The sequence below is a fragment of the Colius striatus genome, chromosome Z (genome assembly GCF_028858725.1).
Source record: "Colius striatus isolate bColStr4 chromosome Z, bColStr4.1.hap1, whole genome shotgun sequence".
Lineage (NCBI taxonomy): Eukaryota > Metazoa > Chordata > Aves > Coliiformes > Coliidae > Colius > Colius striatus.
In genome coordinates, this window is record NC_084790.1 from 17,129,197 (window position 1) to 17,155,335 (window position 26,139).

Genomic DNA, 26,139 nt, shown 5'->3' on the forward strand with positions numbered 1-26,139 from the left:
CAACAAAAGGACTATGCATTCAACAATGGTAAACGGTACATCCCAGATGCAGGAAGCACTCCAACAATAACCTGTACTTCAATATTTTTAAGCAACGTGACTTTACAGAGTCTATCACAGAATCTCAGCATAGTCGGAATTGGAAGGTACCTGTCATCTAGTCCAAACCCCTGCTAAATCAAGTTCCCTTGATCAGGCTGCACAGGAACGAAGCCCCACTGCACCAGAGGGAAACGAAGGCCTGGGCTCTGAGGCGCCGTGCACACATCCCCATCCCTGCCGCCGCCATGGCACCCGCCCTGCGTTCGCGCCCACCGCTCCTCGGTCCCCCACTGCCTTGGTGCTGCCCTTGCCAAGCGACCACTGAGGGCCGACACAGCTGAGTCTTGGGCCCCGCGCACCGGCCTGGGCGGGCCCCCTCCCCAACCCTGGTGCCCCCGGTGCCTCACCGCTCCCGTCCGCCCGCAGCAGTTCAAATATTGCGCCGAGAGTCAGCAGCCGTTACAGGAAAAGGCGGAGAAAGAGGAGGCGGAGAAAGAGGAGGCGGAGAAAGAGGAGGCGGAGAAAGAGGAGGCGGAGAAAGAGCCATCTGCCCGCGGCTGCCCCCGCGCTGCAGGTCTCGGGGTGGTCAGCTCTTTCTTTCCCGGCGAGAGGCGGGAAGGCCGGGGTCTGTTCCTTGCCCCTGCTCAGGAGGCAGCCTCTTGGCCAGAGGTAACGACCCACATCCCCAGGTCAGGCAGGTGCGGCGGTGGGAGCCGACCAGACAGGTCCCTGGCAGCGCCGACAGGCGGAGATGAGCCGGGGCGGGGACGGGGGAAACGGCGGGCTTTGCTGCCGTCAGGGAGGCAGCCGGAACTGTGCGGCCGCGGTCACCGGAACCGTACAAAATGGCGGGTTTTGGCGCTGTGGGAGGAGGGGAGCTAGAGCTGTGCGGCCCCTGAGAGGAGACATGAGGGTAAGCGAGAAGGCGCTTTGGGCATAGTATGGAGTTAGGTGGCGGGGGTGAGTCGCTTCAATCTTAATTCCAGGCTACGGCGGGAAGTGCCGTTACACCGTCCTCAAATTTCGTTAAAATTATGAAAGTCACGCCCCCGCCCCTCAAAAAACCCCAAACAAACCCAAGTCTAAACAACAAACCACAAAAACCCCACAAACACCCCAATCTTATCTCTACTTGTTCAGCTATAGTGCTGTGATTTACAGAGGTGTTTCCATTCAAGAGAACCTACTAATAATTTGTGAGCACGTGTCGTTGGAAGAACAGTAATTGTCCCGTGTTGTATTGATCACAGTGGAAAAGCGAAGTCAGCTGAATGCATTTTGTCTTCACTGAACATGTGATTTTGCTGTAAAAACAGACCAATACTTTGTGGGACTTCTGTGTCATACTGTCAGCTGGACTTGTGTTAGCACTGACCTTTGCTGTCAGACGTACTGCCTTTAACTACCTGTAGTGTGAGGCTGTTTTAATAATTTGAAATCATACTGCAGGTCTGCACTGTAAGGAAGTTTTTTTGTATAACTGTTCAGAAGTTACACAGGATGCAGCTTGATGTGCTTAAGGCATTACTGTGGTGGCAACACTGCTGCTGAAGGTCCTTTAGCTAGGAAGCACTTGGTGAAGCCCTATCAGCTGTTCATTTGCTAACATCTGGACCCTATATAGACAAAAATTGTACCGAAATATGGGGAAGAATCAGACTGACCATATAGCTATGCAGCCATCATTAAATGCCACTATTTGTTTGGCAACTTGAAAGTCTTTCCAAACTATTTTTGGAATAATTTTTGATCGACAAAAGATCTGTAGTCTGTGGCAAATGTGCCCGAATGCTTCATACCAGAAGGTGAGTCCCTGATTAGTTTCTATGAGAAGTGTCTGCTTGGAATCTATTGCAAGTGGGACATGATTGCTCTTCATGATTGTCAGTGTGTGGCTGGTGGAGCTGGCAGCAGTGCTTTGCCTACTCCAGCTACTCCTTTTCCATCCAGGCCAATTACAGCCTGAAATAAGGAAATGAAAATAAGGAACAAGCACTTCTCACGTGAGATGCTTTCCACTCTAAAAATAACCCTGTTTGTTAACTATTTGAATATGACATGAGGGAGAGGAACCATTTCACCCTTTCTTATGTGGTAATGTAATGGCTTTGACCTCATAGGCCCTAAAAGTTGGGTCCTTCATTTACCATTTGATGGTAAAATGTGCTATTTTCATAACTGTTAAATTTTAAGGAATAATAAATCTGTTGCAGCTACGTTACATGCAGTTAACATGTTGTGATGAATATAATGTGTGGTTTGAGGAAGAAAAATATATTTTTAGCAGCTGCTTATTTAGGAGAATTTTTAGTATTATTGTACCATAATGATACCAGGCTTCAGGGATTTCTCTCATTGGTAGACTGTTCCTCAGATTCCTTAAAAGCTCTACTCCTCTTTTATAGAACTCAAGTATCTGTCCTCATTCACTATGTTATACAAGCATGATTTGGACTTTCAGTTGAATGATGAATGATGAGAGAATTGCAAGCAAGGGGTTAAAAATATTTAAAAAGTGCCAGTGCCCACTCATCTGTTGTGCGGGAAGGAGGCCTTCAAAATCAGCCTGAGAAGCAGCCAAGGGAGGGAGCCCTAGGACCTCAGACAGGTAGTTTTGGCTATAAATCCTGAGACTGAGTAGACAAACGACTTCAAAACAAAGTGAGGTATTTGCTTCATTTCTCTATAAGGTGTATAAGGAATATTCTTTCATTTTCTGGTGTGCACGAGAGATGCAGCAATCCCTCATGCCCCCAGTGCTGCAGTGAACTAATGTGGGCTACAAAACCAGTTTGGAGAGTAATTTCCTGTTACATTTCCTAGCTCTGAATACAGAGGTATTCTACAGAAGTAAACGTGTAGTATGTCTTTATTGGTTTGTGAAATTAGTATTTTAAGGATTGGGAAAGGTTTGATTTTAGTAAGTAAAAAAAAATAGAGCAGAAAATGAATGGTGTAGTCAGTTCAAAAAGAGTTTAGTTTTTTTTGGAACTCACTAGTGTGCCCTAAGGACCAAAAGAATGGTCACAGCAGATACATAAAACATGATATTCTAATGATGTTCTATTTTGGTAAAGTGAAACCTTTCTTTTTCATGGGACTAGTTTAACACTTAAGCCTTTGGGATAGAGAAATGTTGTGGGGTTTTTTTTGTGTTTTTTTTTTTTTTCAAGTCATCCTTATAGTACTATTGATTCTTGGTCTTGATCATTAGAGATCATCTAGTCCAACACTCCTGCAGAAGCAGGTCAACCTAGATCAGGTCACATAGGAACATGTCCATTTGGGTCTTGAAGACCTCCAAGGAAGGAGACTCCACACCCTCCCTGGGCAGCCTGTGCCAGGGCTCCCTCACCCTCACAGAGAAATAGTTTTTTCCTACGTTTACATGGAAGGTTTTTTGTGTTCCAGCTTCATCCCATTACCCCTTGTCTTGTTGCTAGATACAAGAGAAAAAAGGGATGCCCCAACCTCCTGGCATCCACCATTTATATACTTGTAAATATTAATAAGATCCCCCTTCAGTCTCCTCCAGACTAAACAGCCCCAGTGCCCGCAGCCTTTCCTCGTATGAAAGATGTTCCAGTCCCCTGATCATCTTGGTGGCCCTGTGCTGGACTCTCTCCAGAAGTTCTCTGTCCTTCTTGAGCTGAGGAGCCCAGAACTGGACACAGGACTCCAGATGAGGCCTTACCAGGGCAGAGGAGAGAGGAAGCAGAACCTCCCTTGACCTGCTGGCCCCAATCTTCTTGATGCATCCCAGGATGCCATTGGCCTTCTTGGCCATGAGGGCACATTGCTGGCTCATGGTTAGTTTATTGTCAACCAGCACTCCCAGGTCTTTTCTCTCAGCAGAGCTACTCTCCAGCAGGTCAATCTTATGTCACCAGTTTGGCTGTAAGGATACTACAGGAGACCTATTTATTTCTGATTTTTTACTGTGTTTATGCAGCTTTATTTGCTTACATTTTCTTCATTGGAAAGACCACACTTCTCTCAATCTAAAGCAGGCACAGATTTTCTTGCACCAATCAATAGCAACTGAGATCCACTAATGTAGGTTATGGCTCAGTTTCCCGGGGAATTTGGGACCACAGCTGGCACATCCAGACAGTTAGTTGCAGTGTGATTAGCACACAGAAATTCACTACTTTTACAATTTGGGAAGGGATGCGAGAACAAAGGTTAAAAAACAGACCAAGTATTAAGTAAGCAATTTTGAAATTCTGACCTTCCTTTCAGGTAACAGACTAAAGTACACTTTTAATCTAGACAAGTTGAATATTCACTAGATGTTGTTTCTTCTCTGGTGACACTCTAGTTTTCTTATGGGGTAGGTGATGTATATCTGCCTGAGCCTACACCTTTCATGAGCTGATCACAGAATCGCACAATCTCAAGGGCTGGAAGGGACCTCCAAAGATCATCCAGTCCAACCTCCCTGGTGGAGCAGGACCACCTAGAGTAGCTCACACAGGAATTCATCCAGGTGGGTTTTGAATGTCCCCAGAGAAGGAGACTCCACAACCCATCTGAGCAGCCTGTTCCAGTGCCCCGACACACTCACAGTGAAGAAATTCTTCCTTGTATTTCTTTGGAACCTTTTATGTTCCAGCCCCTTGTCCTATCATTGTACATCACTAAGAAGAGAATGTCATTGGGATGCCCCAGCTCCCTCAGCCTTTCATCAGAAGGGAGATGCTCCACTCTCTTGCATCATCTTGGTGGCCCTGCACTGAACTCTCCCCAGCAACTCCCTGTCCTTCTTGAACTGAGGGGCCCAGAACTGGACACAATATTCCAGATGTGGTCTCGTGAAGGCAGAGTAGAGGAGGAGGAGAACCTCTCTGGACCTACTGTCCACAGCCCTTCTAATACACCCCAGGATGCCATTGGCCTTGGCCATGAGGGTACATTGCTGGCTCATGCTCGTCCTGCTGCCCACCAAGACCCCCAGCTCCCTTTCCCCTAGACTGCTCTTTAACAGTTCATTCCCCAACTTGTACTGGTACATGGGGTTCTTCTTTCCCAGATGCAAGACTCTACACTTGCCCTTATTGAATTTCACTAGATTTCTCTCTGCCCAACTCTCCAGCCTGTCCAGGTCTCACTGAATGGCAGCACAGCCTTCTGGTGTGTCAGCCACTCCCCCTAGTTTAGTATCATCAGCAAACTTGCTGACAGTGCCCTCTGTTCCCTCTTCAAGGTCATTAATGAATAGATTTAACAGTACTAGTCCCAGCACCAACCCCTGAGGGGCTCCACTAGACACAGGCCTCTAACTAGATCCTGCCCCAATAATCACCATTCCCTCACTTCTTCCCTTCAGCCAGTTAACAGTCCACCTCAGCACCTGATCATCAGATCACACTTTGTCAGTTTTGCTGTGAGGATGCTGTGGGAGACGGCATCAAATGGTTTAGTGATATTAAGATAAACCACATCTTCTGCACTACCACCATCGATCCACCTGGTTATGTCTTCATAAAAGGCTGTCAGGTTGGTCAAACCTGACTTCCCTTTGGTAAAGCCATGTTGACTGCTCCCAGTGACTCTCTTGTCCTTTAAATGCCTGGAGACAGTACCCAGGGTGAGTTGTTCCATCACCTTTCCAGGGATGGAGGTGAGGCTGACCTGTCTGTAGTTACCCAGCTCCTCCTTCTTGCCCTTTTTGAAGCCTGGAGTGACATTTGCTTTCCTCCAGCCCTCAGTCAGCTTTCCTGTTCTCCATGACTTACTGAAGATGGAGGTTGGTTTAGCAATGTCTTCTGCCAGCTCTCTCAGCACCTGTGGGTGCATCCCATCAGGGCCTATGGATTTATGTACATCCAGATTGTTCAGCTGATCCTTCACCCAGTCCTCATCAACCAAACAAAACTCTTCCTTTAACCTGACTTCATCTGGAGTCTGAGGCTCCTAAGGGCACTCTCCAGCAGTATAGACAGAGGCAAAGAAGGCATTCAGTAACTGCCTTCTCTGCATCCTCTGTCACCAGGGCACCCATCTCATTCAACAGTGGGTCTACATTGCCTCTAGTGTTAGTTTTATCTGCAGTGTATTTGAAGAAGCTCTTTTTGTTGTCCTTGACCTCCCTTGCAACGTACAACTCCAATGAGGCTTTAGCTTTCCTAGCTGCCTCCCTACATCCTGTGACAACATATTTGTCCCAAGTGGCCATCCCTTCCTTCCACGCTCTATAGACTCTCTTCTTCCACTTGAGTTTGTCCAACAGTTTCCTGCTTAATCACACTGGTCTCCTGGCTCCCCTTCTCAATATCCTTACCCACTGGGATGCTCTGATACTGAGCTTGGAAAAAGTGATCCTTTAATATAGACCAACTATCTTGGGCCCCTTTATCCTCCAATACCCTGTCCCATGAGATGTCCCTTAGTAATTGCTTGAAAAGGCCAAAGTTTGCCCTGCTACAGTCCAGGGTTATGATCCTGCTTGGTATTCTGTACTTGCTGCACAAAATCCTGTTAAGATTTACGATCTGTGACAACCAGGAGGAGAGAGGCCCAAAAAGCCCTCAGCACACAAGGGTGACAGATCAGTGTGTGCTCATGGTTCTTGTCAGGTGGGAAAAACTAGCCAGAGCAACCAGAAGTCTGGAGAAGAGGTGACTTGTGAAGCTTTCCTCAAGGATTTTTGGTATCCAGCTGTCTTCACCTTTCAGGAGATTGGTCTGACTTGGAGCCCGGAAAGCTTTGAGCAGCTTCTTACAAGGGTCACCACTGCAGCCCCTCCCCTGCTGCCAAAAAACCTCTACACAAACCCAAGACAACTGAAGTGATAACATACAACAGCTGTGTCTTGGATATGCTAGGTGGGCTGGAGCAGCTTGTTTCCCCCAAGGGAGAAGCTGGTTGTGTTGTGTTACCAGCAGCAACTCATTCAAAGATGAACCTGCTCATGTAATATTACAGAAATTCAGGAGGGGGCCTCAGAGGGATTGCTGGTGCTTGAAAGTATGTTTATAACTTACTTTCTGAGCACACAGGGCTGTTTTATTACATTAGACAGAGGGCACTCAACCTTTGTAGAGATAAGTAATGAGGAGGGAAAGAGCAGTCCACAGACTTAAGAAGTCGTGACGCTCTTAAAGTAACTTTACAACATCAGATAGCAGCCTGAAATTTCTTACCTTTTCTCCTAAAACAAAATTGCTTGCTTGGTGTAGTAAAAAAACTAATGTTTAATTTAAACAGAGGGTTTTTAAAATTCAGCCTTAATGGAGTTTTTAAAAAAAAACAAAAAAAACCCCAAAGGGTTTTCTTTGGCAGCTGTAAAATCAAGCAAATTAAACATTTATCTCTGTGATGCCGTAATGGACATGTCCCTGCAAATGTGGGAAGCGAAACTGTGCTGCAGTATGTCTCAACAGCTTTGATGAAATTTTTCATTTACTGATGTTGCAGCATGTGCTTGGACTGTATCAACGTTTAAGCAAGAGGGAGGTAAAGTGCTTGAAAGAAGCTTAAAGAGCTCCTGACAGTGACCAGGGAATCACAACTAGTCCTTCAAGAGAAGCTTTGGCTTGGTTTGTGAGCTCAGATCACCTACAGTGCTCCATCTTCCTTCATATCTGTGAGCTTCTTGCTTGTTCTTTTTTATTAGATGTAGTTCTTAAGCTTCTCATGTTATATACAATTTGTGAGAATGGAAAGGCAACAGAGCTGCTTCAGTGTGGGTTTTGGTATCCCTTTTCCTCTTGTGTGAACTTGCTCTGCAGGCCTGTTGAACTTCCCTTGGAATTTCACTGAGCAATGACTTCTTGTGTCCAATCTTTGACCTTCTGGGGCTTCATAAAATTGCATAAAGGAAGTTGCAGCTTTGTTGTTTCATAATGCAGTGTCATACTTGCTCAGATATTTGCAGTAGCATGGGAGTGGCTTGCCTTTACCTTGTTTTTCACCGCAGGAAAAAACCCAGTTTCTGAAAAAACACCGTAAAAGCTAAGCCAGAGGGAGAAACGGGTAATTTCTGCTGAGGCTTGCAGGTGCATATGACTTGAGGCCATATTCACCCCCAGGTAGCTGGTAATCCTGTGATGTGTAGGGAATCCTGATGTAGCCTCTGGATTATGAGTCCCGTGGCAGTCCCTGGTGCCAATAAGTCCTTTTACGATTTTTTGTATTTGGGCAGTTTTTAAAATATCTAGAAAGTCCTTTATGTTGATGCCTGGCAGATTGCTTTGAAATGCTGCACAAGACTGTGTAAATTGAATCTGGAGAAAGAGACTGATGATGATTTTCTGAACAACTTTGCTATTGTGAGCAGTGGTCTTTTTTCTTGAGCACAAAACTGCAAACGGATTGTTTCTGAGATACACTTTGCTCAGCTTTCAATAATACCCTCCCTTTCCAATGTAGCTAGGAGAGTAGCAGTTCGTGCTTCAGAATGGAGATAAAAGGAAACAAGTACCACAGCCGCATCTGCAAATTAATTGTGACTGGCAGCAAGGTGAATTGTTAAGTGAACTCGAAACTTGAACTTATTTGTAACTGACAGGCTTCTAAGACAGTTTTGTCTTCAAGGTTAGATTTGGGTAAGCCTAGACTAGGAGGAAATGATATCACACAAGATGCAAATGTTTGAAACGTAAACTTGACTGGTTTGATTCATAATCCCTTTTAAACTTTACTACTCTTCTACTTTAACGGAAAATTTCTAGTTTTCAGATATCACGATCAGCTCTTCAACCTCCAAACTCCATTTTCTGTCCATCATCTCCTCTTCCTGACATTCTTTTGCAAGTATCTACTATGGAATCCCATTTTCCCCCAAACTGTGAACATCTTTCCCCTCCTGATTTTGGGCAATTGAGCTATGATAACCTGTGTGAAAGTGCTTTTCTTGCAGCTCTGATAAAGTTTGCAGCAACTGTAGTGGCTGAACACAGACTAGATCTTTGCTTTCTTACATATATTGTTAGTGCCCAAAAGTTACATTTCCCAATTCATTACTTCCTTCCCAGCTGTCTGATTTTATGGAAAAAGTTGATAGAGATTAATATAAAATTTTACTGTTTGATAGGATAGACCAGAGGACAATGAGAGTTTGAAGGACAGCAGAATAAATTACAGAATCACAGAATCCTAAGGGCTGGAAGGAGGTTGGAGGATGAATGAACTGTCTTTAACAGTTCATTCCCCGACTTGTACTGGTACATGGGGTTATTCTTTCCAATGCTGCCTTGGACTTCAATTTCTGTAGTTTTAATGGTTCTTTTGTAAGAGTATCAGGGAGTTTATACTTTAGGGTTCTTTAATGTGCTTAAGCAATATAGTCCCTTCTATATTGTAACATATAGAATAAGGTTTGTTAATCTGGAAACTGGTTTGTCAATCCATTCACAGGTGTCTGTATTCTGTTTGTTTGTTTTGGGGCTTTTTGTTTTGCAGCCTACAGAAAACATCCCTAACCTTGAAGTGAGTGTAATAATGCAGTTCCAGTAGAAGGTGACAAGTGATCAGCAGAAAATGTGTCTTTTTCCTAAAGTTGGGCCTAAGTCTAAGAAAAATGGTTCTGTGAAAGTAATCTTTCAGCACTTTCAGTTTGTAGGAGGAATCATTCCTCTGCTGAAATACCTTATGTGTCACACAAAGGAAAATTTTTTTTACAGAAACAGCATGTACAGCTCAAATGGCAATTGCCACAGATATGTTTTCTGGTTCCTACAGTGGTGGGATATGAGGAATGCTGGGTTTGTGTGCTCACTTAATGAATGCAGGATGCTTTGAGAGTGAGCTTGATGATACCTCTTTCATCTTATGGGAGACCTACCTGTCCCAATGTCGGTGATTCTTGCACCACACAACCCTTCTGCAGGAACCCTTCACCTGTGCTGTGTTTGTGTCTAATCAAGGAACCAGAAATATCCTTGGTTCATCACAGAAAGTTAGTGAGTGCTGTTGAGATTCTGGATCTAGTGGCTTTTGCTTTTGTCTAAATAGTTGAGAGCTTGCCCTGTTCTTCATGGTCCTTGCTTATGTTTGTTTAAAAAGTTTTGGTTATTTTCTCAGGTCTCTTTCCTAATTAGTATATTTGTCTTCAGTTGTTTTGTAGTTAAACATGCCAATATATATTGGTTTCTTTACACTTTCCGCCCTTCATATTCTGCTTGAATATTTTCACAAGAAAAACAAAAGCTGAAGACAAGTAGTCTCTGGACAAAGTTTTCTCCCATGACACACCTTGTTGCAACAGAGTTGAGGCAAAATGACTAAGGTGGCTGCTGCTTCTTTAAGTGGCTCTACCATGCCCAGAGATCCCAGCATGCAGAGGCATATTCATACAAGCTCTGACTCTTTGGTGCATGCACTGTCACGAGTGAACTGAGAAGAGTCAGAGCACACACGTGGGTCCTTTGAGAGCGTGCAGGCATCTCACTGTGTAAATGCCATGATATTGTTCCCTTGTGGTAGTGATATACATGTGCATCGTTTGCTGTGTTAAGTGATGGAGTGAATGATTAATGTGATATTCTTTTTTTAATAGATTTTTTTTTCCTCGGTGGCAGAACCCTTCTAAGAGTTTTAGAGCTGGACTGATAAAATGTGATTTGAAGAAACTTCAACTCAGAGGGATAGTCAGTCTCAGTCCTCAGACTGCAGGATTTTGTGGTTTCTAGGACAGTGGGGTTATTTAGCTTGGCATGTTGTAGAACATTTTTGTGCAACTGGCTGGAGGCTGAATTGGAGCAGTTTGTAAGGATGATGTGAAATCTTAGTAGGAGAAAGGTGAATCATGTTGGGTGTGCCTTGTGCAGGCTTAACTGAGGGTTTACATTTGCTCCTGTGGACGTTGACTGAGGGTTGTACTTGCTGTGTTGATAAAATCAACTGTCTTCCCCTTTCAGGAGGTGTGTGTGACTGAAGGGAGTCGAGCCGCCGCCTGACCTGGACACAGATTTGGCTGTGCTGTTTGTGGTGCAAGATGGTAACTGCCAAGGTGTGGGTTATGAAGAAGCATTTTGAGGGTTTCCCCAAAACCAGTGACTTTGACCTGAAAAAGATAGAGCTGCCAAAACTAAAAGATGGTGGTAAGTGGAGTGCCACTTCTTTTTATTTTTTTTTCCAGATGTTGTCTGATTGCCAACGAATATCTGTGCATCTGTAGGACTGTTTGTATGTTTCTCTGGCTTGGAGTTTCAAAAATGGAGTGGCATGGCTTGTGTCAATCTGGGCTTCCTAGCAGAGAAGGATGATTGTTCAAGAACATGTGTGCTGATGGATTTTAAGACATGAAGCCTTCTGAACAGCTAAAACTGCTGTGTGAATGAGAATTTAAATTAAAAAGTGTTTAACAGTGTGTTTACCAAGAACTTGTGGCATTAAAGACTGTAGGATTGCCTAATGGTTTCTGTTGAAAGCAGAGTAGTAGCAAAGTAGTGTTTATATTTGACCTCTGCCAAAGTTTCTTATCACCCTCCACTGTTTGAATCATGAGAAGGCGTTTTATACCATATAGGTTGAAGGTAAGTCAGTGTTATGCTTAGAGAGTCTGGCCTCTTGAGCCTTCTGTAGAGAGAGGAGGCAGATGAAGCAAAAAAGTGTTGAAAAGAAGCTGGCTTCCAAAAGAGGCACTACAGAAAGTGTCTTTGTAACAGCACAACGCTGTTCCAGACAAAGCTAATGAATGTAGTGGTCATTCCTGGTAGCTTTTATCTAAGGGATGATGAAATACGGGATTTTTTAGCTGTCAGAAATTCCTGCTGCTTTTGTTGAAAGACCGACTTGTGGAAACTGTGATTTACTGAAGTGCTAATGCACAGGAATTTGGTTTGTCTTTTCTTGCAGAGTTGCTGCTTGAATCAGTGTTTCTCAGTGTTGACCCTTACATGAGGTATATCTTTTTCTTCTTTTTAAGTTGGTGGGTAAGATACCTCATTTGATCTCCACTTAAACCTCAAAAACACATGTACTCGGAGCACCCTCTATTGTCAGAATCCCAGGTGCCTTTGCTTTTAATAAAATATGTGTAAATTACAAGACTCCTAATGTGGAGCTGTGCCAGATTAAGCCAGATATTAGAGTAATGGTGCTCCAGCCATAGACATTAGTTGGACTCTAATGGTAGTTTTCCTTGTCATGTCTCTTCCATCAGAATGCAATGGACTCAAATGAGACTGCAGCCTTGTTGCAGTAGGTGCTTTACTTATCTTGCCAATCTTATAGTTAAGGACACATATGCTAAGTAGGAATCTCCTGATATGGTCATGTTAATAAATAGCTCAATCACAGGGAGACCGTGTAGTTTGAAGAGGCCTGGTAGACCCTGGTGTCAGAGGTAGTTCTTTGGTCTCAGCCTTCTTGTAGTGGTGGACCTTGCTGGGAAGATTAATGCTGTGTGTCCCTAACACTAGCCCAGTATTCAGTCAGGATGAGATGCTGAAGTTGCTGGCTGTTGAAAGCATGCAGTTAAGTCATTACTGTGACAAGCTCTTGATGGTCTATTAGTGTCATTGGTTATGCTCTCTTTTTTGGTCAGATTAGCTACAGCTTTGTAGAGTATCTGGAACATTGTTAAAGTTGCTTACAGTTAATCCTCCTCTGCTTGTGTTACAGACCTTACAGTAAAAGGGACATGAAGGAAGGGGACATAATGATAGGCACGCAGGTTGCCAGGTAAGGTCTTCAGCTCTTGTTATCCATACAGATGGCAGATCAAAGGAACGTACTGGCGTTCAACACATCTGCACCATGCATTACCTATTCTTGACTGGAGTCTGACTACTTCTGCAACTGCATTCTTATCTATAATTGCTTGGTACAGTTTTTCCTCAGAATCCGTTTTGCCTTCTTAGAGAGCGTTTAGGCATCTGATACAATCTGTGTGTTATTTCTAGCAACAGTGTTTTCAAAGGAAATTTTTACAAGCAGAGATATGATGGACCAACCATCCTACTCACCAGAAGTGACAACTTCACATTTTAAGATTTTACATGCTAGTAATTGCATTCTTGAAACCGTGCATGCTGTCTACCCCAGACGAGAATACCTCAGCATTACCTGAGATACAGTTATAGCCGAAGGGTTATCTAAACTTAAATCCATCCTTTCCCAAGTTTGTTAGGCTAAGAAAGTTACATTTTCATTTGGCATACAGACACCACAAGTATGAGCTTTTCCCTGTTACTAGATACTGCTTTCTGTCTGGTTTTTTACACCAAGAGGTTCCATCTTCAGGATCTTCAACCTTTAAATGAGGTGCAGGTTGTCTGAGGAGGGATCTGCTTGTTACAACTAATCCATGACTTCTGGCTTTTTCAACCTTTAATTCTGGCCTCCTCCTTCACAGAAGCCTAGTCTAAATTCATACCAGAATGAATACCAAAAGAAGGTTGACATCCATGTGGGAACACTGGATTTATTGTGGGCAAGGCTGAGTCTATAGTCATCTTGCCCAGTATTGCCCTGGTGATGAGAGGTTATAGAGATTTCAGGGAAGGTTTCAAAAGCCTACAGCATCAGCAGATATGGGCTGAATGTCCTGACATGAAATGTTTCTTTTCTCCTACATCACAGGGCAACAGGCATAAAGAGGGAAGACCCAGTTAGGATTTGTCTCTGACATGGTTGTTTGGTGGATTATTTTTTTAATTCTTTTAATCAGGATTATAGAAAGCAAGAATCCTGCTTTCACTGAGGGAACCTTTGTCGTGGGTAACAGTGGCTGGAGAACTCATTTCATCTCTGATGGGAAAGACCTACAGCTCCTTCCTTCCAGCTGGCCAGAATCACTGCCCAGATCTCTGGCTCTTGGGACAGTTGGCATGCCAGGGTGAGTTCTGAGGTTCAAAGGCAACTGTCCTCTGGATTTGCTGTGCAGGATGTTTGTGTCTGTCTGTATGACCCTTCTTTCACTGGTCTTGTTCTGCCAGCATGTTAGTCTGTTCACTCTGGTAAAAGCATGGATGCTTCCAGATGCCCTTACCCTCTAAAGGGCCTAAAGGTTGGCCTATCCTCTAGATCAGAGGAGATTTGCCTGGGAGATTATGGTGCCTCTCTTTGAGGAGTTTTAATAAGGTAAGAAGAAGATCCAGGAGGGGCTGGAAAGAATCTAGTTCAGTCTGAATTAACCTCAGTGGGAAGAATTGAATTTCACTGTCACCTGGAGTAGTCTGTTTCTACTGACTAGGCTTTTCTGCAACCACCATCTTCCCCCAAATTGCCCCCAAAATTACAAAAGACAGCTGTCATATCCTGCAACAAATCAGAGGTCCTTTCAATTGCACTGCAGCTGACACAGCTCCTCTACTTTGTCATCTGTATTCACTACTGCAGTCTCCCAATCACCTTCTCGCATTTCTTCTCTGTTTCTCTATAGTTTGCATGGGACATCAGGACTTGGTCAGTTGTGTTGACACAGAAGGCTTTCAAACTAATTATGACATTATGTGTGATGTAGATCTTCTCAGATTTCATTTCAAGGGCAGGCAAGATGCATGTTTTTCCAGACAGCTGCTGGATGGATTCAGTTCACTCTTTCAGTTCAGACCAAATGAGAAGCTGTGAGCTTTAGAAGCAAGAAAAATGTTTTCAACTAATGCAGACTTCTGCCATGGCATCTTGTTTCCCAGAAGTGTACCTGTTTTTTTTTCCGGTATGGATGTAAAAAGCCAAAATAAGAAGTTTGGGTTAGTTCTTGTATTTCATAAAGGATGAGGAAAACTGAATCTTGTTCTGGTTGTGATGGTATTTTGGTTCATTGTAGTCAAGTCACGTGTCTGTGTCTGGCATCTTTCATTCCTCACTGAGAATTCTTTCTTTTTCTTCACAGTCTCACGGCGTATTTTGGTCTGCGAGAGGTCTGCAAGGTGAAGCCAGGAGATACGGTGCTGATTAATGCTGCAGCTGGTGCTGTGGGCTCTGTGGTGGGGCAGCTCGCTAAAATTGGGGTGAGCAGCTTAAACTGTGCTTATACCTGCTCACCTGGCAGACAGAGGAGCAAAGCCATGAGTGATGAGGAGGGCAAGCATTCCTGAAGGCATGCCTATAGTAAGGGCTTGAGATGGGACAGGCCTCTGAATATTTCCTAGTTGAATGTTTTCTGGAGCTCAAGAACTTGTATGGTGATGACAACCTGACATTAAGGGTCTTGTGCCTGACATAATGCTCTACCCAGTCTGTGTTATGAGGGGATGTTTGGAAATATTTTTCTCTTTTCATTGCAGGGTTGCAAAGTGGTTGGCTCTGCTGGTTCAGATGACAAGGTTGCCTATCTGAAAAAGATAGGCTTTGATGAAGCCTTTAATTACAAGACTGTTTTGTCTCTGGATGAAGCACTGCGTAAAGCCTCCCCTGATGGCTATGACTGTTACTTTGACAATGTGAGTTCAGAGAGAGGGCCTTGCCCTGAGCAGATTGTCATTTTCCTTAAACTACAACAGAAACTGAATATTGTATACATCTAATTGAGGACTACACCAAACCAAGCTTTGAAGTAGATTTGGAATGAAAACTGATTTCCTGTGTTCATAGCTAATTTTTAGAGGAGTGAGATTGTGTCCTTATGGCTATTGACTAAATGTAAGGGTCTGCAGCCACCAAGTCTTTGGAGTAGTGGAACTCACCTCTCCACCTGTTTTTTTAACCTGTTGGTGCAACAGTGCAAGGTTGGCAGGTTTTGGTAGTCAGTGCTCAACATGAGATTGTCTCTAATACTACACATGCCATGGTTCTTGTAGGTGGGTGGAGAATTTACCAGTGTTGCTATCAACCAGATGAAGAAATATGGCAGGATTGCAGTCTGTGGAGCCATCTCTCAGTACAATGACTCTGTGCCTCAGAAAGGTATGGGACTGCTTTCTTGTGCCAAAATTTCTTTCCTTTTTGATGGTGGCACGGAGAAATGCATTGTGGGAGTCTCTTTGAAGTGTTATTGGTTGTTTCCTTATGCCAGTTGAGTATATGTGTGTGTGTGTGTATTTGGGTAACTAACTGCTGCTCTGGGATAGCGGGAATGTGTCCTCATTTGTACATGCCCTCACTCCACTTTGTGCATGCTGGTGTTGCACAGAGAACATCAGCTGATTAGAAATAAAGGGGAGGCTAAATTACTTAAAACAGGACTTCTCAGGCTTTAAGCAGACACAGATTAGTAGAAGGCAGGTGTGGTGGCATGATACCATTTACACAGTACATACTTTTAGATGAGAATGGATTTCCATCAGATTTTTAGGTGATGCTGCTAGAATTTGGGGGTTTTATTGGGGGTGAGGGGGAGGTTGTTGTTTTGGGGTTTTTTTAATAATAAGATTTCAGCTACTGGTGAAACTGGAGATGTGTCTGAGATGAGTGTTTGCTTTCAATAGCATTAAGTTTTCCAAATTTGCCTTCTGGAAAGAAATGAGATGTCTAAATTCTCATTGGCAGCTGACTGGCTTTGAACTGCCAAAGCACTTTAAAAATGAGACAGGCTTTTGAGAGAGGTGAGACTTTATCACAGATTTTTATGACTAAGGGAACTATTTTTTTAATGTGTAAAGCTTTTTTTTCAAGATTTAGGGAGGGCATGAGAGCTTGACAGGCCATCAAACAGGCTGTCAAAGCAGTATTTTCGGAATTCAGCTAAAGCCCCTCAGGTGAAACTGAGGCCGCTCTGCTGGTAGTGAAGCGGTATTCAGAAGTGTTGGGTGTTCAGCCCCAGAGCTTTACTGATCAGGCCCTTTGTTTCCCTGGGTGGCTGTCTGTCCATGAATTCTTGGTCTTTTGTCCTGGAAAGGTGGAAAAATTAGCAGTTGCTTCTGGCAGGAACAAAGTGATTCAGTGGTCTTCAGTGGCTAAATGTTCTGTGTGTTGGGTCTTATTTTAAATGAAGATGATGTTGCAGGTGGTTTGCTGATTCCTTCCTCTTGCAGGGCCTTACCTGCAATTTCCATTGCTCTTCAAAGAGCTTCGCATGGAGGGTTTTATTGTGACCCGCTGGAATCACCGTCGGGAGGAGGGTCTGAAGGCACTACTGAAGTGGGTTGTGGAGGTAAGGAGGGCAGGAAGGGGTCATTTTCTGTCAGGAGTACTCACACCGTAGCTTCCTTCTTTGTGAGAATTCTCGTCATAGCTGCTGAGGTGAGGCCTCAGCATGATGCTTTTCTTCCACCTGACTTGATCTTTGAGCCTTTTGAGGACCCTGAAGCCATAGTAAATACACCTAATCCTTTCTGCTTTGTTGAGACCTGTGATATTAGCCTGTAGACTTGGATATATTCCAATATTCTTGAAAAAACCATACTTCCAGAGTAATTCAAAACACTTCTCTGGCAATGAAGAGCTTAATATTTGGAATAATTCCTTTATTTCTCATGCAGAATTCTCCTCTCATTTGTAGCGTTCCATTGTCTTCCATTGTAGTGTTGGGCTGAAATTACTGGCAAGAATTGATGTTTTCATGGAATTGGGAGCTGGGCTTTAAAAGGACTTAACAGAGAATTTCTTAAATTGTGTTTTTCTAAACAGAAACTGAATTTAACACTGGTCCATGACTGTGAAAAGAATGTGAGTGTGAACACTAAAGGCTAAAAATCTCCAGCTTTTAAATACATGAGTTGGGATGGCTCAACTTTCGATTGCTTGGATTTGCAATTCCATACGTCCTTATGGGCAGAGACAGGCCTAGCTTTGGGAAAATAATCCCCAGCCTTGGGCTAGCTGGGATAGGGGTGATGTGCTGAAAGACACCAAACCCACTCAGGTTTGCTAAAGGGGGAGCATTGCCACAAGCAAGTGTTATTATGCTGTATGTAACCCCCCAATTTATTATAAAGAATTACATCATCTCAGTTTTGTTTTTACATCCTGCTGACCTTCAGATCTTGCCTGTTCTCCTCTCACGCTTGCAACAGGGCATTCTGTAACATTACCTCTGCCCACAATCAGTCTCAGAATCTGAAGGTCAGTTTACATTTTTTCCTAATTGCCAGTTCTTTATTCCCACACCTGTCCATTGTCTGAGGACAAAGTAGCACCAAATCTGTCCTGAATGTTTTTATAGCAGTGACTTTTGCTCCCTGTTATGACTGCAAGTTGAAGTTCTTGCAAGAAAAGGTCAATGGGTCCTGATGGGATGCATCCTAGAGTGCTGAGGGAGCTGGCTGATGCGATTGCTAAACCTCGCTCCATCATTTTTGGACAATCACAGAGGACAGGTGAGGTGCCTGAGGACTGGAGAAAGGCCAATGTCACTCCAGTCTGCAAAAAGGGCAGGAAGGATGACCCAGGAAACTACAGGCTGGTCAGCCTCACCTCCATCCTTGGAAAGGTGATGGAACAACTCATCCTGAATGTTATCACTGAACATAGGAAGGAAAAGATGGTTATCAGGGGGAATCAACATGGCTTCACCAAGGGGAAATCCTGTTTCCCCAACCTGATGGCCTTCTATGAGTGCATAACTGGCTGGCTAGATGAGAGGAGAGCAGAGGGTGTCATCTATCTTGGCTTCAGCAAGGCTTTTGACACTGTCTCCCACAACATCCTCATCAGAAAGCTCAGGCAGTGTGGCTTGGATGAGTGGATGGACAGTGAGGTGGATCGAGAGCTGGCTGAATGACAGAGCCCAGAGGGTGGTGATCAATGGCCCAGAATTGAGTTGGAGGCCACTGGAGGGATGGGTTCTGGGGCCAGTCTTGTTCAACATCTTCATCAACGACCTGGATGAGGGGACAGAGTGTACCCTCAGCAAGTTCACTGATGACACCAAACTGGGGGGACTGGCTGATTCCCCAGAAGGCTGTGCTGCCATTCAGTGGGATCTCGACCAGCTTGAGAGTTGGGCAGAGAGGAACCTCCTGAGGTTCAACAAAGACAAGTGCAGAGTCCTGCATCTGTACAGGCTGGGAGTCGAACTGCTGAAGAGCAGCTCTGCAGAGAGAGACCTGGGAGTCCTGGTTGATAATAAACTAACCATGAGCCAGCCATGTGCCCTCATGGCCAAGAAGGCCAATGGCATCCTGGGATGCATCAAGAAGAGTGTGGCCAGCAGGTCAAGGGAGGTTCTGCTTCCTCTCTCCTCTGCCCTGGTGAGGCCTCATCTGGAGTCCTGTGTCCAGTTCTGGGCTCCTCAGCTCAAGAAGGACAGAGAACTTCTGGAGAGAGTCCAGCACAGGGCCACCAAGATGATCAGGGGACTGGAACATCTTTCATACGAGGAAAGGCTGCGGGAACTGGGGCTGTTTAGTCTGGAGGAGACTGAAGGGGGATCTTATTAATATTTACAAGTATATAAATGGTGGATGCCAGGAGGTTGGGGCATCCCTTTTTTCTCTTGTATCTAGCAACAAGACAAGGGGCAATGGGATGAAGCTGGAACACAAAAAAACTTCCATGTAAATGTAAGAAAAAACTATTTCTCTGTGAGGGTGAGGGAGCCCTGGCACAGGCTGCCCAGGGAGGGTGTGGAGTCTCCTTCCTTGGAGGTCTTCAAGACCCAAATGGACATGTTCCTATGTGACCTGATCTAGGTTGACCTGCTTCTGCAGGTGGTTGAACTAGATGATCTTTAAAGATCCCTTCCAACCCCTACCATTCTATGATTCTATGAATGAAAACTCACGAATTTCCTGTCTTGCTTTTAACAGGGAAAAATTAAGTTCCATGAACAAGTCACTGAAGGATTTGAGAACATGCCAAAGGCTTTCATTGGAATGTTAAAAGGAGAAAACATTGGAAAAGCCATTGTAAAAGTATGAAGGTCACACATTCCGGTGAGGCTGGCACAGGAGGATAATTCTCTTAAGTGCTTTTAACACACTGATCAACAGTTTGTATGAGTCTTTTGCTGGATAAACAATGCTGATCATTTCTTTTAATCACTGGGATAACAATTGTATGCCAGTTGCTTTGCTGTTGAAGAACTTGCAAGTTGCTTCCCAAAGCCACACAAAAAAAAAGCACCTTAAAACTGCTGAACTTAATCACTATCGTAACAGATTTAATAGTAGCTTGACCCTTTCTACAAGTTGGCTTACAGAAAGGAGGAGCCATTCCAAAAGCCTTGCAGGCTAATGGCACATCTGACAGCTGTTTGTTTACTCATTGATTCAGCACAGAACTCAGCCAGCAGGATTTTGTTTTAACCATCAAGTTGCAAAGAAGGGGCTAACAACACCTGGGGCTTCCCAGCTTTCCCACTGGCTGACTTTGAGGGTTTTTTTGCATTCATTGGGAAATGTAGATATATCAGTTATTCTGAGATTACAGAAATAAAACATTAATCTGTTAATGGATACTCTGCTTGTGTTGTAGTTCTGTTTGTGATACACCCTTCTTTTCACTTCTTTGTGGCTAAAATACTAAAAGCATTTATTCAGTCCCAGAGATCTCACAGTACAAGTGATGGGTATATTTCTTGACTAATTTGGCCAGTGGTGTCCAAGCTTAGAATTGACCTTAGCGTGGTGTTAACTCTGGCTCTCCTGGGAGAGGAGATCAATATGCTGGCTCTAGCTGTGTTAAATTGGTGTCCAGGACCCACATGGTGCTGAGTGAAGAAGACACACAGAATAACAACAATAAATTGATGTATTGTAAAAGCTAGAAAAGAACCTGTTACCACAACATACAGACAAATACTGAAGGCAATGGTGATCAATCGCCAACCACTGTGGAGGACTTCTTAAGTCTCATTATTGATCTGTAAGGAGGAATCCTGAATAGGCTTAAGGTCTTAGCAGTGCCAGGATGAGACGCTCTGGGTGTCAAGAAGAAGAGATTACTTAGTTAAGATGTAGATCAACCAATACTTGCTGAGTGGCAAAATACATGCCCTGAAAGACAGGCTGACTCACCACTGGGCAAGTAATGTACCTTGGCACAAGTAGGGGATAGGTTCTGGTTGCCTTATAGGGTTTTCTGAGGAGAACAAATTGCCAATGTGTGAATTATGTCAATGCTGTGCTTTCCAGCTGGCTTCTGATTAAAATCTGTGGGTTAACTCCACTGCACAGTGTGGAAAATGGTAAATCAGAAGAGGAAGGTTGTTGTCAGTAGGCTTCAGATCTCCTCTGTAGAGGTCGGCTGTCACTTGGTGGCTTTTTACTGAGAATTTTTCAGAGTGCTGGCAAACCCTCTGGCCAGTTGCACGAGACCCATGAGTAGCAAACACTGATTGCCATCACCCTTCCTCTGCTGGTATCACATTGGTATCACTGAGCTTAAAAGCTTTCTGGGAAAGGGTGATCTGGTGGATGCACCATCAGTCAGAAGGTGTGCAAGGAATTGCCAGGGGATAGGTTCTCCTGGCACTGCAGCAGGCCTCCACTTCATGCATCGACAAAGGTGAAAAGGCTGACAGCTCTGCCCAGGGTGCAGTGCCCACTCCTCAATAGCCCTGTGGTCAGGGATTGTCACTTGACTGCTTTTGTGCTGCTTTTCTCCCATCCATGTGGCCACATCTGTGCCAATACCCAAGTTAGACTTGGCAAGTAGGCTGGACAATGGGAATTCTAAGGCCATTTAGGGTCCCAGTTCATTGAGGGTGTAGTTCAGGAGAGCAAGAAGAAGAGTTTGTTTAATCTTAAATGTAAACAGCTGCAGGCATCATCATCTGTTGGCTAAATAGCTCATCATTTATACATACCCTTATTTCTACAGTAGTGGTTTTAACCACTTAAGGCCTTTTAACCACTTGCCTGTGCAAAACGAAGCAGCCTCCAGATTACAGGTGTTCCAATCTAATAAATATTGCAACTTGTCTGTCCTGTTCCAAATCAAAGTCACACTTTGGTGGCAGGAACCTGCCTGGGATCAGGACACAGTGGGGACCAGCTCTGAGAGGTTCTCTGTGTTCTGCCGCACCAAGGGTAGCCTCAGGAAGCCCTAGGAATTGCTGCTGAGAGCTGTGGGGTGCTGAAACCCAAGGAGCCATTCCTGGGGTGCATTGCTGCTTGCTGATCTACTCTTGTGGTGATCCAGAGTGGATGCCCACAGGAGGGATCAGGACAACATGACCCAGCCACAGTATCCATTCTTTTGCCAGTGCTCTTTCCCAGCTGAATCAAGTTCATCCTTAAAGCCCCCAGCATCTCTGATATAGCCAGCACTGAAGCAGGCAAGTCATACCTCAGATCCTTTGCTCTCACCTTGGTTCCACCACCCCTGACTATAGCTGTTCATCTCTCACATCCCACTCAGCTAGACAGCATCAGCTCCAAACAGGTCCCCCATAGCTTTACTTGCTGCTGGCTGTTGCCTGCAGTGTGGGGAGATGTCTCCAGTCCCAATCCTCAGCCTCTCATCACTAGCTCTGAACATGGGCTCTGCTTCCCAGTAAGCTTAAAGCCTTTGGGGCCATCCTAGGGTGAAGAAACTGACAGCTGCATTTTCCCTTACCAGCAGCAGAATCCCAAGGACTGCTCATGGTGCCAGCTCTTGCCCTATCCCCAGGCCACTCCTTCAGAGGAGCTAGAAAAAGGTCCAAAGAAAGGTAAATACACTGACTTGATTGCTTCCCTGAGGAAAGTCATGGACTGACTCAGGTAGGGGGGAGATGACCCAAGCCTGGCCTAAATCTCCCTCTGTGGATGCAGTTGGACCCAGTGCCTGTCTTCTCCATCTCCCTACACTTCTGCTCCATCTGTTCCAGATGTCACAGTTCATGGGGCCCAGACAGATGGTGCTGTCTGGATGGTGGAAATGCAGCTACACACATTCTCTCCTAGGCCATTCCTAAGAGGTAGCACCATCTCCACTGTGCTGTCAGAGAAGGAAAGGGCAAGGCATTCCTGGAGCCATGAACAGTCACTGCCACCTCGTGGAGAATTGCCTGTGTCATACATCTGTCCTCAGCTGCAGTTAGAGGTATGGCTCCAAGCCACTCATATTTTCTTCACCTCCTCTATCTACCAGCATGCACCATCTTAGCTTTCCCTTTCCCAAGGAGGAAAAATTGCATTTCAGGTGCATGTGCTTCCCCAGTATCTCCTCACAATTTTTTCCAAATGCCTCACACTCATCTACTTGATCCATACAAAATCTGGAGGCATTGGGCTGGCATCTTCTCACCTGCATGAAACCTGTTAAAAAGAATGCCACAGTATGGTTTAATCTCCACTCAGTTAAACTGAATAGATCATCCGCTGCCTTCCCAGAGCTCCTTATCAGACTTTCAATCCTGCCAGTTTTAGCTTGGTCTTCTGACTGAGGAAAACCTACAGATAAAGGTTTCATCAGCTAGGGTAGAGTTGGTTCACAGTTACTGCTTCAGATGAAAGGCAGGGACTCCATGCCATGGCCCTGCTAAGCCAGTTGTCCTCTCAGTACCGTGCTGCCCCTTGTCAGCATGTCAGTATTAGGTCATGTAGGGAGGGTTTGGTAGCTGGGGAGGGATGCAGGGGTGGCTTCTGTGAGAAGGCAGCATACGCTGCCACCACATTAGGCAGAGTTCATGCCTACCAGCTCCAAGACAGAGCAGAGATCCCCCTGCAGCCCACTGTGCAACCCATGGTGAGGCCCTGCTCCTGCAGCCATGGAGGCCATAGCAGAGCAGATATCCACCTGCAGCCCAGGAAAGACCCCACATCAGAGCAAGGGGATACCGGAGGGAGGCTGTGGCCATGTGGGAAGCCTGGGAGCAGTTCCTGGCAGAACTTGTGGACACATGGAGAGAAGAGCCCACACTGGAGCAGGTTTTCCAAGAGGACCTGTGGCCCATGGTGAACTCACACTGGAGCAGTTCATTCCCAAAGAACCATAGCCCGTGGACAAAATAATGGAGCAAGGAAAGAACCCAAGGAGGAAGAAACAGCAGAGACAACATGTTACAAACTGACCACAATCCCTATCCCATTGCACTGCTCAGGGGTGGGGAGGTAGAAGAGTCAGGAGTGAAACTGAACCTGGAAAGAAAGGAAAGATAGATTAGGGTGTTTATAGACTCCTACTCTGTTGAATTGCATAACATTACTTTCCCCAAGCCGAGTCTGCTTTGTGGGTGACTAATTTCTGAGTAACCTCCGTGTCCTTATCTCTATCCACAACCTTGCAGGTCATTGAGCACAACACAGAGGAGCTGCTGTGTCCCAGTTGCTGGCACTGGTAAAACAATAGCAGTTGTCCTTACTTGATCCAGCTATTTTTGGTAGATGAATAAGAATTTAAAGATTGGAATAATTACAGGTTCTTAATGGAATTATTCAAAGAAAATCCAAGTCTAACTTCATTCAAGTCAAGGAAAGAATGAAAAGCAGAGGTTAACTTGAGTTAAGTCAGGCTGACCACTGCAAGAGAGTATGTGGAAGAGATGCATTAAATGGCTAAGGGAAACATTCCAAAACTGCATGATCAGTTTCAGAGCACATGGAGTTAAGGAGGATCACTATTTCACTGCTATCTAGTCTTGTCTACTCCTAGTGACTCCACTGGCCCTCCCCTTCACCATGGCCAGCCCTCTCTCATTAAGCCTCATTATGCCAGCCCTGTGACCCTGTCACTGTGCTAAAGGAGGTACTTGTCCTGCAGCAGCCCTCTCTAAGAAAGCAAGGTATCCAACAGACCTGCAGACAAAAACATCTTGCTCTGCTGGTTTAACAGCAAGGCACTGATCCCAGCCATCTCGAAGCCAAATCAAACAGACCAAAGTCATTACCTGAGGGGAGAACTGCTGCCTGGAGCCCTTACTCCCAGAAGAAACTTTTGCTTGTTGTTTTTTCTCTGCCATGTACATCAGGTTTCCACCAAACATTCAGGTCAGTTGACCATCTACCACTGCCCTCTTAAAGGCAACTTTCAGATCAGTTAAAGTAGTCAGTTCATCAAGCAGCAGACCAGAGAGATCGATGAAAGAATGACTGCTGCATTGCTATCTGGCATGTTTATGGCAACACAGGTCTCACTCCTTTGCATGAAAAACAGGCAAGCAAAATACTACCCCACTGAGCTCCCTAGGCTGTTACTGAATACCCACGTAACGGGGCATTCAGCCCAAGTATTTAGTACCTGCTCCATTTAGGACAGATTTATTTGCCACACCTAGACTCCAAAGGCTGAATGCCCACAGTGCTGCCTGTTGGAAGGCTCAGCCCCATCCCATCCAGAGCTGGGTTTCTGTCCCTGAAAGGGGCATGGCCGCTGCAGGACTCAAGGCTCCTTATGCCACTGCTGGGTGTAACCACTAGGTCTTGCTTTCCACCACTCCTAATGACAAAGGCTGACATCAAACACTCACCTTCTGGCATAACCATCCATTTGGAAAGCAGGCTGGCCAGTTCCTTCAAAGTGGACCCTTCCCTAACACACAGATCCTCTCTGCACCTTCCTCAGAGCTGAGCACTGGAAGGTCCCTTTCCAGTTTGGCTGGGCCAGGTATTTTCACCACACAATAGCCACAGATATTACAGCACAGGAAGCTGAAGACTCACTGCACTCCCAAGAACTAACCACTTTGCAGTCCATGTTTCAGCACAAGTGTTATTCCAGTCTCTCTCATCATTCCCAATCCTATCTTGAATTTCCAATCACATCTTTGTCACCTGGATCTTTTGCAGCTGCTGCAGTGCCATCTTATTAGGGGAGAAAAAACAGTCGTTAGTCCAAATTCAACCCCTCAGCAGCACTACCCATTCCCCATTGTAATAGGTAGCCACCAGTGCTGGCCTCACCTGGGCAGACATGCTCAGTACCCTCCTTACTTCTCAAGGATGAAGCTGGATGGTAGGCTTTCATACTGAACCTCACCTCAACTTTTCACTGGCTATTTTCAAAGCCTTCCTTGCTCTCAGCTACTGCCCAAGAAGGAACAATCAGACTACCCAGGAACTGCTTTTAAAAGAAATGCATGTTAGCAGATGCATTCTTGCTGCAGCTTCATTTTCTTCTCTCCCTTCCAGACTGTCCATGGCATCGCTCAGGCTTCCCACTGACCAGGGTGAACAGCCATCCACACACAGCTACACTCCTCTTGGTCAAACAGAGCTGCATAGAACACATGCTGTATGTTCTTCTCGCTGCGCCATCACAGCCCCAGATCCTTGATGGCTCATCCTCAGTTGAAGGATGCAGTCACTTCTTGGGCTAGAAATCTTGTTTGAAGTACAGAACACAGGCTGCAAGCTTTTGAAGGCCCAGAGTCCTCAAAAGCCAGGAAATACATGCTTGCAA

At 45.0% G+C, this 26,139-nt stretch overlaps 2 protein-coding genes across 6 annotated transcripts in view; one reads left to right on the forward strand and one right to left on the reverse strand.

Moving 5' to 3' along the window:
* The window catches only part of SMC2 (structural maintenance of chromosomes 2), a 28,162-nt gene extending 27,404 nt beyond the window's left edge, over positions 1–758 (reverse strand). The window contains exon 1 of the mRNA XM_062018328.1: positions 450–758. The gene's annotated coding sequence lies outside the window, so the exon portion shown is untranslated. The remainder of the gene's footprint in view (positions 1–449) is intronic.
* Positions 564–20,272, forward strand: PTGR1 (prostaglandin reductase 1). Of its 5 annotated transcripts, none has more exons than XM_062018331.1 (10): positions 564–731; positions 10,905–11,087; positions 11,845–11,890; positions 12,613–12,672; positions 13,661–13,828; positions 14,828–14,945; positions 15,222–15,377; positions 15,735–15,840; positions 16,908–17,026; positions 19,623–20,272. In XM_062018331.1, exons 2-10 carry the CDS (start codon positions 10,982–10,984, stop codon positions 19,731–19,733), a joined length of 990 nt encoding a protein of 329 aa, XP_061874315.1. In that variant the 5' UTR covers positions 564–731; positions 10,905–10,981; the 3' UTR covers positions 19,734–20,272. The 5 variants fall into 5 exon arrangements, with proteins under 5 accessions (XP_061874315.1, XP_061874313.1, XP_061874314.1 ...); XM_062018329.1 differs by having other exon boundaries at positions 564–711; XM_062018330.1 differs by lacking the exon at positions 564–731 and adding an exon at positions 872–955.
* The last annotated feature ends 5,867 nt before the right edge of the window (positions 20,273–26,139 follow it).